The 13964-nt window shown below is 48.2% G+C and overlaps 1 protein-coding gene and 2 long non-coding RNA genes across 7 annotated transcripts; 2 read left to right on the forward strand and 1 right to left on the reverse strand.

The window, feature by feature from the left end:
- The first annotated feature begins 1998 nt into the window (after positions 1–1998).
- On the forward strand, positions 1999–13952 carry LOC125719898 (equilibrative nucleoside transporter 2-like). 4 transcript variants are annotated; one of them, XM_048994745.1, is made up of 13 exons: positions 1999–2138; positions 5344–5391; positions 5771–5852; positions 6086–6225; positions 6354–6493; positions 7073–7207; positions 7495–7592; positions 7688–7765; positions 10217–10390; positions 10720–10825; positions 12135–12220; positions 12304–12503; positions 12589–13952. In XM_048994745.1, exons 2-13 carry the CDS (start codon positions 5360–5362, stop codon positions 12698–12700), a joined length of 1383 nt encoding a protein of 460 aa, XP_048850702.1. In that variant the 5' UTR covers positions 1999–2138; positions 5344–5359; the 3' UTR covers positions 12701–13952. The 4 variants fall into 4 exon arrangements, with proteins under 4 accessions (XP_048850702.1, XP_048850701.1, XP_048850703.1 ...); XM_048994744.1 differs by lacking the exon at positions 1999–2138 and adding an exon at positions 2500–4396; XM_048994746.1 differs by lacking the exon at positions 1999–2138 and adding an exon at positions 4505–5074.
- On the forward strand, positions 8357–8920 carry LOC125719903 (uncharacterized). Its single transcript, XR_007385238.1, has 3 exons — positions 8357–8453; positions 8709–8810; positions 8862–8920. It is a non-coding gene; the product is annotated as an uncharacterized LOC125719903 (long non-coding RNA).
- On the reverse strand, positions 8449–9018 carry LOC125719901 (uncharacterized). 2 transcript variants are annotated; one of them, XR_007385237.1, is made up of 3 exons: positions 8931–9018; positions 8676–8777; positions 8449–8573 (listed from the first exon to the last, which is right to left on the reverse strand). It is a non-coding gene; the product is annotated as an uncharacterized LOC125719901 (long non-coding RNA). The 2 variants fall into 2 exon arrangements; XR_007385236.1 differs by having other exon boundaries at positions 8880–8935.
- Positions 13953–13964: the final 12 nt, after the last annotated feature.

The raw sequence follows: 13964 nt of genomic DNA on the forward strand, positions 1-13964 counted from the left end.
CTGCTTCAGCTCTCAGCCTCGCGGACTGCAGTGCTGCTGGGTGTTCAGCAGGGCTGCTGTTTGTGTGGCTTCTGCATCTAGCCTTATCTTTCCATTTGGCGCTCCTCAATTTAGAGAGAGAAGGTGTTACCACCCATTCTGGACATGGGGGTACCTGAGGCGCCAGTGAATGAAAAATACATGAATACTAAGTCCAGCAAGAACATGAAAACTCAACACACGCAGTGAAGATGGAGGTGTAAAGTAAAAGTACTACCGACCCAGCCAACCTACGGCTAAACTTCACCAGATATACACAAATATTTATGATTGTCATTAATTTTATGTAAATTATTGAATTTGGGAAGCCAGTCTATCACTTTAACAGGCTGTGCAATTTACTGTGTTAGTGTACTGTGGGAGAGAACCAGTAAATTCCACTTAGGCCATGGACCAGTCATGAGGGCGTGAGGCTCGATATTCACAATATAATGCTGTACCTTATGCCAATACGACTTTTCACCAGAATAAATAGCTGTTACCGAACATTTTTTAACCATTTTATTTTGGTCTGAGTTATAAAGAATGATGTACATCTTAAATATTCTGGTTTCCCTTTCGCGTTTTTCGTCTTTTCCACTGGGGGGCGCATTAATACATACGTTCATATGATACATGGATGTTATTGTCATATTTTCAATCACTTGATTCTTTACTTTTCAAATAAATGAGACATTTAGAACGAAGCCGAAGGAAAGGTTGAAGCCGTATTGTTATGTTGACTGGGCCGATGGAGACACGCTAATGTGCTTTGCCCAGTCGTATTAGGACCCATTTATTTTAATGGACATTTTACAGCAGTTGATCTGTACAAGTGCTTGAAATGGGTTAAATATGTGCCGGTACTTCCCTTGTTATTCAGTCCCAGGTGCCGGTGTTGTGCTCCAAGCTGCCCCCTGACGTCATCGCTATAGTGAACAGTGAATATTTGCGGACTTGTGATCATTTTGGGGGGGGGCGGCATGGTGGTGCAGTGGTTGCCTCCCACTTCTGGCTTCGAGTCTCCGCCTGTCCCCATGTCGTCGTGGGGTTTCCTCCAGGTACTCCGGTTTCCCCTCACAGTCCCCCCATGCCGAGGCTAATTGGAGTTGCTAAATTGCCCGTAGGTGTGCATGTGTGAGTGCATGGTGTGCCCTGCGATGGGCTGGCCCCCCATCCTGGGTTGTTCCCTGCCTCGTGCCCATTGCTTCCGGGACAGGCTGCGGACCCCCCGCGACCCTGTAGGATAAGCGGTTTGGAAAATGGATGGATGGATTACTTTGGGGGTTTGGTCCGCCGATATATCATTTCCAGGCGTGACGGTGCTAATCGCTGCATTATAGGTATGAAAAAAGACAGAATAGGAAACGCATTGAAATGATTCCAACAAAGTGCTAAACATATTATTAAAGTAAAAGAATCGCTTATTGTAACCGAAGGCGACTGTATTTGCACAAACAAGCGCTGTCGAAAAGAAAAGCATCTGTCGCGTTTGCAGCGTTTCACATGAGATCGTTAAACTTAAATTAAGGTTTGATTGTAACACACCATAATAAACAAGCAATATGACTTTTTAGTTTAAGTCAAGAAAAACGAAGTTACAGCGAGGGGGGCAGTTTGCGGCACAACACCTGTCCTCTAAAGAGGTCAAACAAAGAGGTGGGAACGCGAGTACCGGCCCACTTCGGCCCCGATCAGGATCCAATTTCTCGAAACCTTCTTAACGCCATGTCGTTCGTAACTTCTACGTTAAAAGGCGTAGCGTTAAGAAGGCTACGAGAAAATCAGCCCTGTCCTCCATCTACTGCAATCACCACGACTAGTCTGATCACATGTAATATATGACAAATTCAGCACAAACCAAATTATTCTTCAATATTTGGTGTATTTGCAGTACGCAAAGCACGGAGGGGAGAGAATTCACCACGTTTATGTCTAACATGATGGGTGCATGAAACACTGGTTCTCCCAGCTTTGTGGGACAAACAAGAAAACGGAGGCGGGAGCGGATTTCCCGGAATAATTCAACAAACCCGCCAAATAAATAACAAAGGCGCGCAGCTCGGAGCTGAACTTGGGAGCCGCTGAATCCTGCAGCGCAGAGACGCACTTTGTAGCCGGTAAGTCCCGCGGCGCACATTCATACAAATGCGGCTGTTTCATCCCTTAACTTTACTTAATTGGGGAAGAAGCAGACCGTCTTCGCGTTTCTCATATAAATCTGTATATTCGTACTTTGGTGCGATGCTGAAGCCAGGCGTGTGACGTTAGTTTCTGTGATTAATAAAGTGATAATTAGTAATCTATTATAATTAGGAAACAAGTTATAATGGACAGGCAGCGGAATGTTACGTTCACGTATGGCTTTGATTAAACGGTTTACAAGATTTCATTTAAATTTTCATTAAAGCTGGATGGAGTTAGGAAGCGCAAAAATTAATATATCAAGACTTTACTTAATTATCGCTTCGTGACAACGTAACCATTTGTTTTTAAGCAATATATTGGCGATGATCTAAATGTTTGTACATATTCGATTGTGTGTATATTGCCTCGAGGTAATATGAATTACTTTAACATTTTGTATTACGTGACCTGTGTTTTTTAGCTTCGGAAAATGAAACGCTGCCTTCTCCTCCCTTCTCTCGCTGACATAGAGTGATTTGCCCGTTTAACCAAGAGCCATGCGACTCGGTAGCTCTGCTCACTAAATCGCAGTTGAATTAATTAGACCTGTAACATCAGCTGGGGGTGTCTTCCGTCCGTGCGTGCTCATATATCGAGCTACACGCTGCGAGGGGGACTCCCGGGTGACTTTCCTGTAATCGAGATTCAGTTAGAAATATCCGCACTAGTACTGCACGCAATGCGGAGCCCAGACTGAAAACCCACAGCTATTCATTTCTGGCGGGTAGCGTGCTTGGGGGCGTGGCCAACGGGTACCGCAGAGGTACAAGAACACTATTCGAAAACGGTATCTACTCAAAATGGTATTTTCTTTCGTCAGAATGGCACGCATGCATGAATGGCTCTAACAATCAGCTTCCAATCCAGTAGCCTTATCTCCTTTGTGTTTTCACTGTTAGAGCATGCACGATAGGAGATGCTGTGCGTCATCGAGGCTTTGCACAGTCACAGGCAAGACGCGCAGATGCATTCTGTCTCGTATTCGGATTGTTTACAGAGCCGAATCGCATGTGATCTTCCTAGAATAAGCAGCAGAGGTCAAAGAAAGAGGTGCGAGCATATAAAAATGTGTTATTCGTGTAGCCGATGCTTAGTGCACTGCAATGGGAAACAATGCAGTGAAGTGTCTACCTTTGAAATGTTAAAGTACAAGTCAAATATTTCACAAAAACACTTAATGCACTTTATGTAGGCAAAAGAAATGCAAAGTCTGGAAGGCTGATATTGCCTGTTAATTAAATTTGGGCTGTTTAAAATGTTAGTGGGTCCTTTACTTTATTTGAGTGGCAACACAGTGATGCATTGATTTGTGACGCTAGAAGATGATGGGCAGTGGTGGCTTAATGGTTAGGAAAGCTCACTCGGAATTGAAAGACTGCAGGTTCGAATCACCGACCACTAAGGTACCCTGAGCAAGGTGCCGCCCCCAAGCACTGCTCCCCGGGCGCTGAATTAGCTGCCCCCTGCTATGTCATATTGTCACATATGGGTTAAATGCAGATGACACATTTTGTTGTTGTGCTATGGTCTGTCAAGAATGACACTGGTTACTAAATTCTAATTCTAAGCTTGATGAGTATTGCACCATGGGCTAGTTAACAATATCCAGTCCGATCTAGACTAGGGGCACCATGGTTTTCTACAGTCCAACTAAACACGTATCACTATCTACTGTATGACGCAGTAGAGCGGCATTCCACAAAGCAGGAATTTTTCATTAGTCAGGTAACTTAAGCCAAATATAAGCATTGTTCAATAGGAATGTCGTATACCTCTCCTCCTATTGGGGCAGTTTCCACGTCTGGCTTAAGTTATCCAGCTAACTAGGAAATCCTACCTTGTGGAAATTCCCCTCAGGATTTGTTGCTTAGTCATAATACGGTCAGGACTAAAAGTAAATTTAGATAAAATTCCAAATTTAAGCTGGGGTACCTTAAATTTGCTTTTACATGCCGTTACGTGGCCGCCGTCCGCCAGCCAATGAGATACAGATGAAGGGCGGGTCACGTGGCGCGTAATGGGTCGCTGCTGCTGCTGCTGCTGCTGCTTGGGACTTGCGCGACACGTGGTCTCAGTATGAGGGTCTGCCGGCCTGTCACCCTGTCACCTTGTCATCTTGTCTTTTGTCCTTTTCACTGAAATTGCCGCTTCATCTAAATTCTGGCCTAGCCGCTGAAGTCTCGCAGACAAGGTGAGCGCTCTGGCTTATTCTCTGCCATCTTTCCGATCGCTGAGTGTATTTCATTGTCGCATTACGTGTGTACCGAGGGGGTTAGATTAAGAAACGGGCTCCAGTGAATGTACGTCGACATGGGTTACGACCGATCATTTATTAATTTGCTTGTGTTTGTTTAATGTATTGTGTCGTTTGACTCGATTATCACATTTACGGTAATCGGATGGAACATGGTCCTACAATGAGACGCCTGTTCTCTTTCCTCCCCCCTCGTTTTGCAGTAACTCGTTTGAGACAGGGGCCCTTCTGTCAGAAAGTAAACTGCTTTTTTGATGGATAACTGTCTATAATGTCAGGCTTATTGAGTGACTGAAGTCCCACGTTATCTGCCCCCGGCCTCGTGTTACTGTTAGGTGGACATCTGTGTGACTCAAAACAGCCGCTGCGAGTTCAGGATGATTCATTACCTAAATGTATGAGTGTGTGATCAGTCTTTTGGTTGGGAACGTAGCGAGGCGTTTCAGGACTGTTCCCTTGTTTACCTGCCTGTCCATTGATAATTAGACTGAAACGCGAAGTGAGAAAACACACAGTGGCTCATTAAAACATTAATCATGAGGTCATTAGATGCGCAGTTTTGAATGCCTGGTTATTAAATCGTTGGTGCTGTACCTAAAGCTTTAACCGCCGCCAGTAAGCAGTGTTTCTTCTGCCTTAGAAATTTAATGCCTTCCTATGTGTTATTTGTATGTAAACCACTTATTTTTTCTCTGTACTGCTACTTTACCGCAAATTTCCTGTTTTAGTAAATAATATATCCAAAAAGGGTCGTTATGGTGTGCAGTAAAAGGAGAATCTTCCGGCCGTCATCCAGAAATTCAGTGTCATTCCTGTGGATTTGAAGCTGTTCTGTGCTGTATGAATCTATGGTAATTAACCTCCTGTGACTTGTGCGTTTACAGGTCAAATCCAGTAAAGATGAAGACTAGTAAAGGTGCACCTGTGGACCGGTGAGTGCTCTAACCTGTCCATATATGTGCTGATCACTTGGTTAATCCAGAAATTGCATGGACCGATACCCCCAGTGCCTTAAGTAAGGAAGCACAAAAGCATTGGTACACTCTTAACTAGGTGTAAGTGTGTAAGATTGTTGTTGAGTGGGGCCCATGCTGTGGAAAGGGGGTTTGGGCATGAAAGCTAAAGTTACCAGCGAGGATCTCGCCTGGGTTTCGCAGAGTGGGCTGTACCCTCGAAGGGAAGTGGTGGTCTGGGCAACTTGTGTGTGCGAGCTCCTCTTTGGATGGGTCAGCCCTGAGGTGGGGGGGTGACCTCTAAGCGGTGATCGCCGTGGTCACAGACCTTGACACGCTGCCCTTCCTTCCCGGACAGTGGATGCGCCGTGGGGGTGATTTTCTTCATCCTTGGGATGGGCACCCTGTTACCATGGAATTTCTTCTTGACGGCAACAAAGGTAAGGTTTGGCTGAAACGGCGTGGGGGGGGGGGGGGGGGGGATTTCCAGGTGGGATGCTTTGCCCCCTGAGGGTGGTGCTTGGAAAGTTTAGGAGATTCATATCATTCCCGGCGTAGGTGATGCATTTTGCACGGGTGACAGTCGGCACTCGCTCATTACTATGTTGAAATGGACATAAACAGTGATGTCTGTGACTTAATGATGAACAGTCAGGTTTCATTTTACTTTCAGTACTTCGATGATCGACTGAGTCCTGCAGTGATTAACGGCACAGTGGTTGGGAAGGAGTTCTACTTCTCCAACTGGATGACCCTCCTCTCCCAGCTGCCTCTGCTGCTCTTCACGCTGCTCAACTCCTTCCTGTACCAGTGGTGAGACGTGGGCTCTGGGGCAGCCATTACACTGAGGGCTGCCGTAAGGCAGGAGTCATGCAGGAGTCATGCAGGAGTCATGCAGGAGTCATGCAGGACTCGTCTCACTCCCTTCCATGTCATCGCAGGTTATCGGAGAGGGTGCGGGTAGCAGGCAGCCTGGTCTTCATCCTGCTCCTCTTCATCCTCACCGCTGCTCTCGTTATGGTCAACATGGAGAAGGACAGCTTTTTCTCCGTCACTATGGCAACCATCTGGTTCATCAATTGTGAGTCCCACTCCAATCTTATATTATTTTGTTATATTACAAAATGCACTTTTTGTAGCGGTACAGTGCATGCATATTTACTGTGCAGTCATGTTTGGGCCACGGGCTCAGTGCTGCAGTGGGTCCGAGCTGAATAGATGACACAGGAAAGAGGGAACTACAGAGGACTGTCGCCCTTAATGCAACAGCTGCGGTAACATTGTTGCAATATATGATTTCCCAATAGGAATCACAAGTCTGTTGCATTAGTGCAGTATTTCCCAACCTGGTCCTCAGTGACCCACAGACAGTCCACATTTTTGCTCCATGCCAGACAGTTCACATTTTTGCTCCAAAAACATGGACTGTCTGTGTGTCTCCAGAGACCGGATTGGGAAACACTGCATCAGTGGTTTAAATTCACATTTTGCTCCTTATATTACCATGTGGATGCAGTAGAACTAGTTATTTTTTTCTTTGCAAATGGGGATGTAGCTCTGCTTCGATCTGTGTGTTGGAGATATGGTTGGTACCACAGTATGGGCTCTCCGGGGCCTCTCCTGGGCCCCACGCTAACCGGGCCCCGCCGCTCCCCCGCAGCTTTCGGAGCCATCCTCCAGGGCAGTCTGTTCGGCCTGGTAGGGCAGCTTCCCGGGAAGTACAGCGCTGTGTTCATGAGCGGGCAGGGCCTGGCCGGCACCTTCGCCGCCGTCGCCATCCTGATCACCATCGCCAGTAAGTACCGCCGCGCAGAGCCGCTGCTCTAAACACACTAAGACTGCAGAGCAGAGACGGCGAAAGCGCCTGTCAGCCTGCTGCTTCCCAGATGACCAGAAAACAGCAACGGCAAAATGCGCCTCTGTTGTTCAGTCTCTCTGAGTAATGGATGCAACAGAGTAGGTCTTTAGCTAAAACGGATTAAAAGAATCAGTTGGCACAGTTACTGCATTTTACAGTTCAGGCTAACCTGTTTAGCGACGTCTCTGTCCCCCCCCCTGACTGCCAGTGATGTTGGTTTGCAGGTGAGGTGGATGACAGGAGCGCCGCCCTCGGCTACTTCGTCACGCCGTGTGTGGGAACGCTGATCACGCTGCTCTGCTACACGCTGCTGCCGCGGCTGGTGAGTCCGCCCCTCTGCACTACGTTACCCAGCATGCCCTGGCCCCGCCGGCATTCCAGCCGAGGTCTCACGCACACGTCTGCTGTCTGTCACAGGAGTTTGCCCAGTATTACTTTGACAGAAGCAGGAGGCATGAAGTGCAGACGGAAATGGAGCTGCTGCAGGATGCGCCGGTAAGCCTGGCGAGGGCCTTCCTCCCTGTGTGGGTGATGCGGAAAAAAATGCAGAATGACGACACAGCCTCGTTGTTTTTTTTGCGTGAATTTACCATCAAGCCCCCCCCCCCCCCCACATTCCTGCTTCCCTAGAGGCTCACGAACAGATGAGAACTGAATCTGACATTAGTAAATGGTGATATCCCCTGTTAGGAATGCAGTTGTACTTTCTGAACATCCTTTATCAGCAGGTAAACTTTTTATCGCGATCAGTGACTCATCTCGCCGATAATTATTGGGAATGAAGAACTATAGCTGTAGGATTATTTTCCCCTTTCGCTCATTTCAGTACGTTTTAGTGCAGCTATTCAAACACATAAGAGAGATCAGGACACCCAGGACAAAACGAAAAGCTTCAGCCAATCAGGGGGAAGCTTCCTGCTGTTCGCTACCTGGGACAGACGGGTTACCATGACAGCCCAGTGTCACCTCCACTGAGGTGCTGTTCTGGTGACAAGTGAGGCAGAATTGCCAGGTATAAAATCAAATCGCACTCCTGTTTCTCTCGGTTATCACACAGAATCTTCTCAGCTTCTCTGACAACATGTAGAATATTTATTTTCAAAGCAATAAACACACTCCAGTGAAATTACAGGTCTAATGAACACTGAACCTCGCTTTGTGTCTGTGCTGAAAGCAGGCGTAGGTCCCATAGATACTGAACCTCGCTTTGTGTCTGTGCTGAAAGTAGGCGTAGGTCCCATGGACACTGCACCTCGCTTTGTGTCTGTGCTGAAAGTAGGCGTAGGTCCCATGGACACTGCACCTCGCTTTGTGTCTGTGCTGAAAGTAGGCATAGGTCCCATGGACACTGCACCTCGCTTTGTGTCTGTGCTGAAAGCAGGCGTAGGTCCTATGGACACAGCACCTCGCTTTGTGTCTGTGCTGAAAGTAGGCGTAGGTCCCATGGACACTGAACCTCGCTTTGTGTCTGTGCTGAAAGTAGGCGTAGGTCCCATGGACACTGAACCTCGCTTTGTGTCTGTGCTGAAAGCAGGCGTAGGTAGTATGGACACCGAACCTCACTTTGTGTCTGTGCTGAAAGTAGGCATAGGTCCCATGGACACTGCACCTCGCTTTGTGTCTGTGCTGAAAGTAGGCGTAGGTCCCATGGACACTGCACCTCGCTTTGTGTCTGTGCTGAAAGCAGGCGTGAGCACGCTGGTCCATTATGGCATGTCACGGATCTTAGCCACAGGTTAAATCAGACACTGGTGTTGTTCAGACTGTTTTCTTAACCCTCTGGGGTCTACGGGTAGGGAACAAACTTTCACTGGCATGGTCACACATTTCATTCAATATCATAAATTTAATTCATGGCAAATAAATAATGGCAAATTTTTTTGGCATTAAACTCATCTTAATCTTAATGTACGTTGTAAATACGTCAGATTTATGTGAAGTTTGTAATTTGACATCAAAGTATAGACAGGGGCGGCATGGTGGTGCAGTGGTTAGCACTGTCGCCTCACACCTCTGGGACCCGGGTTCGAGTCTCCGCCTGGGTCACATGTGTGCGGAGTTTGCATGTTCTCCCCATGTCGTCGTGGGGTTTCCTCCGGGTACTCCGGTTTCCCCCCACAGTCCAAAAACATGCTGAGGCTAATTGGAGTTGCTGAATTGCCCGTAGGTGTGCATGTGTGAGTGAATGGTGTGTGAGTGTGCCCTGCGATGGGCTGGCCCCCCATCCTGGGTTGTTCCCTGCCTCGTGCCCATTGATTCCGGGATAGGCTCCGGACCCCCCGCGACCCAATAGGATAAGCGGTTTGGAAAATGGATGGATGGAAGTATAGACACTGCAAAATTCAGTTTGGAAACATTATAAAAGTACATAGTAAGTAATGGTGGCAGATTGTTCTGGTCTCAGATATCTGATCGATGACTAAATGGTGTAGTTGCAACATTCAGTTGGATAAATAAATAAGAAAAACCAAACTCATGTCACTATTTCTGGGCTCCTTTCATTGAATATGTAGCAGCTTTCATGTGTATGAATGAGCCATTCACACCTGGCCACATCCCCCCCCCCCCCCTTTTATGGCGCTGATGGGGATGTGCGCTAATGCAGGTATTTAGAATGCGAATAGCCATCTTCAAGTGACATGGTTTGCTTTTTTTGCCGATTTTACCTAATTTTAAAAACTTTAATACTTCCGACAATGGACGTTTGGAAAAGAAGACAGATTACGGATTTAGTCAGCGTTTTTTTTCATGATTCTACATTAAGATATAAACTGAAACAGTACACTGCGTCACCGACGACGCACTCGAGCCTCGAGGGTTAAATGAATCCTCGTGGTGAGTCAGTTATGGGTGCAGCGTGTTCGATCGCAGACTGTTACCCCTCTTGGGTGTTTTGGTGGTGTCTCACTGGGTGTGTGTGTTTTTTTCATATCTCTCCGCACCCAGTCAGGGAAAGAGCACGTGGAAAACTGCAAACTGAACGGACACACCAATGGCTCAGTTGTGGAGAACGGCATGGCGGTGAACTCCCAGCCGAACGGCGATGCTGAGAAGCTGCGACCCGCTGAGCAGGCTGAGGGCGGGGAGGCCAAGTCCTCCGTCATGCAGGTCTTCAGAAAGGTGACGTGAGCCTCGTTCTCCGAGCTCCCTGCTAGCCTCAGCTTTGCAGCTGGCTGGTGTGCGGCTTAGCAGGTTGGGACGCTGTGCTTGTGATCCGGAGGTTGCTGGTTCAGATCCCGCAGTCGATAGAGTGATGTCACGTTTGGGCCCTTGAGCGAGACCCCTAACCTTAATCACTCTAGGGACGGTCTGACCCTCTTTCCCAAAGAAATAAATGTATGTCTCTTTGGATTAACGTGTCTTTTAATGAGTAATGTAAAATATAGATGTCATCTCTGAAGCAGTACCGTCCCTCTGTGACACATGACCTCTCCTGCCCTGTCCCGCAGATTTGGGTGATGGCGTTCTGCGTGACGTTCGTCTTCACGGTCACCCTCTCGGTCTTCCCTGTGGTCACCGTGGCTGTGAAAACTAAACACCATGGAGAAACCTGGGGTAAGGCCCGCTGGTACCAGGAACAGACGATCAGGCACCGGAACCTCGTTCCGGACAGTTTGGGTTTGGTCTAGGTCTGTTAATATCGACACTGCATGTTACGCATGTGCAGTGCCCTGATCACAAGGGCCACGACAGCCAACTGGACTGAGACCATCGTTAAAGTACGCTGAAGCATTTAGGAAACAGAACTTAGCAAAATGATTGTTCCTTTTCAAGATCACCTAGCACAGGGATTGATTCAAAGCACAAGGTCTGGGGCCCGCCAGTGCACCGCCTCTGCGTCTGCGTGAGCCAGCATGCGATCTCCAAGCCAGTCATCATCACTTATGTCCTTGCTGTTTGATCCACTCCTAGACGGTGTGGCGCGTTTGAGAAATGTAGCAAATGAGTGAAGAAGAAAAATGGGAAGCAGAACTGGTGACTAAAAGGCAGCAGCCGTCCACTTCGATATCAAGACGATATTTGTCGGCACTGCTTAGTGTGTTACAGCTCGTGACATCACCAACTATATATTTCACAGACTATTGGTAAATAAGTTCTGTTCTGGTTATTTTTTTGGTAAATTTCCAACTTTTTGCTTTTATAAATATCCACAATATTTTTTGGAAATATTTCAAATATTGCGATGTGAATTTTTTTCCCAAAAGTCCTGCAGCCCTGGTGTGGACCAGAAATTTTAATTAAAACATTTATGACTAATTGAATAGAAAAGGGAGTTTGCATGTTCTCCCCGTGTCGTCGTGGGGTTTCCTCTGGGTACTCCGGTTTCCCCCCACAGTCCAAAAACATGCTGAGGCTGATTGGAGTTGCTGAATTGCCCGTAGGTGTGCATGTGTGAGTGAATGGTGTGTGTGTGTGCCCTGCGATGGGCTGGCCCCCCATCCTGGGTTGTTCCCTGCCTCGTGCCCATTGATTCCGGGATAGGCTCCGGACCCCCCGCGACCCAATAGGATAAGCGGTTTGGAAAATGGATGGATGGATGAATAGAAAAGTTTCTCCCGAGTTACTGAAACAGCCGCCCAGAAAGTGTTGGTCTTTGATACTTCAAAGAAAACAAAGGTGTTCATTTTGCAGACGGGTGTGTGGTTCGTTGGGTTTGGGCACCGTGCTGGTGACTGGAAGGTCATTGGCTGAGCAGACCGGTAGAGTGATTTCACCATTTGGCCCTTAACGCTCGTTGGCCTCCAGCACTATCTGACCCTGCTCCGTAATCTGTAGGCTGCTTGGATAAGCGCTTCTGCTAAATGTTACTGTAATGTAAGTGACGGTGAGGTAAGGTGCACTCTGCTCTCTTCCCGTCCTCCAGAGCGCTACTTCATCCCCATCTGCTGCTTCCTGGTCTTCAACGTCATGGACTGGTTTGGCCGGAGCATTACGTCTCTTGTTCAGTGGGTACGTGCCTTGTGGCGGGGGCAGCGGTGGGGAGTGGGGGCTCAGTGTAGTTGTGTGGAATGACGGGCCGTTGCCCCCCTCAGCCATGCAAGGAGAGCCGGCTGTTCCCAGCCCTGGTCGTAGCCCGCGTCGTCTTCATCCCGCTGCTCATGATGTGCAACGTGGACGACCGTCAGTACCCACCCGTGTGGTTCCCGGCCGACTGGGCGTTCGCGCTCATCATGGTGCTCTTCTCGGCCAGCAGCGGGTACTGCGCCTGCCTCTCCATGTCCTACGCTCCGCAGTAAGTCGCTGTCTCCTCACACCGCCCCCCCTCACCCCCCCGTGCTCTCTCCCTCCTCACACCCATTCCTCCATCCTGTCCCCAGGCTGGTGAAGTCCAAGGATTGCGAGACGGTGGGAGCCCTCATGACCTTCTTCCTGGCCTTGGGTCTGTCCCTGGGGGCTGCTCTCTCCTTCCCCATACGGCTGTTAGTATAGCAGGACGACTGGGGATTCAGCCCCACGCCTGAGGGCGTCGCCAAGCAACCAGGGATTTAGATTTAGATGAGGATTCTGCCTGAAACGGGGAATCGTATCTGCAGTAGTGACACGACGGTCCTCGGTGGGTGGAGGACTTGTGGAGGACAGCATCAGGTATTTTTATTGTCGATTAGTGGCAGGTAACTTGCTTATCTTGACACTTTTTGTTTTATTACCTACAAAAAGCCCTTAGCTGTAGATTTTTTTTATTTGCACTTTTTAATATTTATTTTTGGAATATAAGGGACTGGGTGAGCTTTTGTTTTAATTCCTTCCTGTTGGGTTTGATAGCGCAAGGGGGGGGGGGGGCATCCGCACCACAGTTTGCAGATTTCCCTGCTCAAACACACCTTATTTATCTCACCGGCTAATTGTCAGGCTTGGCCAGTGTCTTTGGGCAGGGAAATCTGCAAACTGTGGTGTGGACTGCCCCCCCCCCCCAGACAGGAAGTGGGGAAGCCTGGCATAAAGGGAATGGGTTAGTGGGGCTGTTGCCGTGGAGGGGGGGGGGGGCTGTGACGAGCCACTGAATGGAGGAATTGTTACTGCGACACTCTGCTAGCAGTGACGGACCCAAGGCTTTCAACGCGACCACGCTTGGGTGGGGGGGGGCGCGGGTTTACGGACCACTTAGTGGGGCTGCGTGATTTTGTATATATATCTAACTCAATTTTTCTTATCTTGTGTGACAAGTAGGAAACTGCATTTATTTGATCTGGTTTCGACATGCATTTCCTTTGGAGCTGCCACCTGTGAGGCACCTCTACACACGTTTATCTGCGTGGTGGTCGACGTCACTGCACCCAGAACATTGGCACTTAATTGCATATTTCAAACAAATGCTGAAGCTTGTGCCCCAACATCTATTCTTTCATTGCTCTGATTACTTCTCAACTGGAAGCTGTTGCCATGGAAATCATCAGGCAGTTGCGTGGTGAAACGAAGGCAGCACCTGCTTTTGTACCAGGACTCTGGTGTGGTACGACCTGCAGCAGGTTGTCCTGCAGCTGAGAGTGTGAAGGAAGACCCGCTATCTCACCTGCATGTGAATGCATTTTTTTATTTGTGTAAATACATCAAGGCCTTCCTGACATGGAGAGGTGTTACCGTAAGGAAGCTGGTATTTCTGTTTGACTGGAGGCCGTCTGGCTCATCTGCTGTCCCAGCCCTCTAGTCTAACCTGTTCCATAAATACTGTCCTTTCATCAAATCCATGTGTGTG

Source organism: Brienomyrus brachyistius, chromosome 24 (genome assembly GCF_023856365.1).
Source record: "Brienomyrus brachyistius isolate T26 chromosome 24, BBRACH_0.4, whole genome shotgun sequence".
Classification (NCBI taxonomy): Eukaryota; Metazoa; Chordata; class Actinopteri; order Osteoglossiformes; family Mormyridae; genus Brienomyrus; species Brienomyrus brachyistius.

Coding starts and splice junctions, on each gene's coding strand:
- LOC125719898 (XM_048994743.1), top strand. Junction 6,494..7,072: donor AACCATCTGGTTCATCAATT/GTGAGTCCCACT, acceptor GCTCCCCCGCAG/CTTTCGGAGCCATCCTCCAG. Junction 7,766..10,216: donor AGCTGCTGCAGGATGCGCCG/GTAAGCCTGGCG, acceptor CTCCGCACCCAG/TCAGGGAAAGAGCACGTGGA.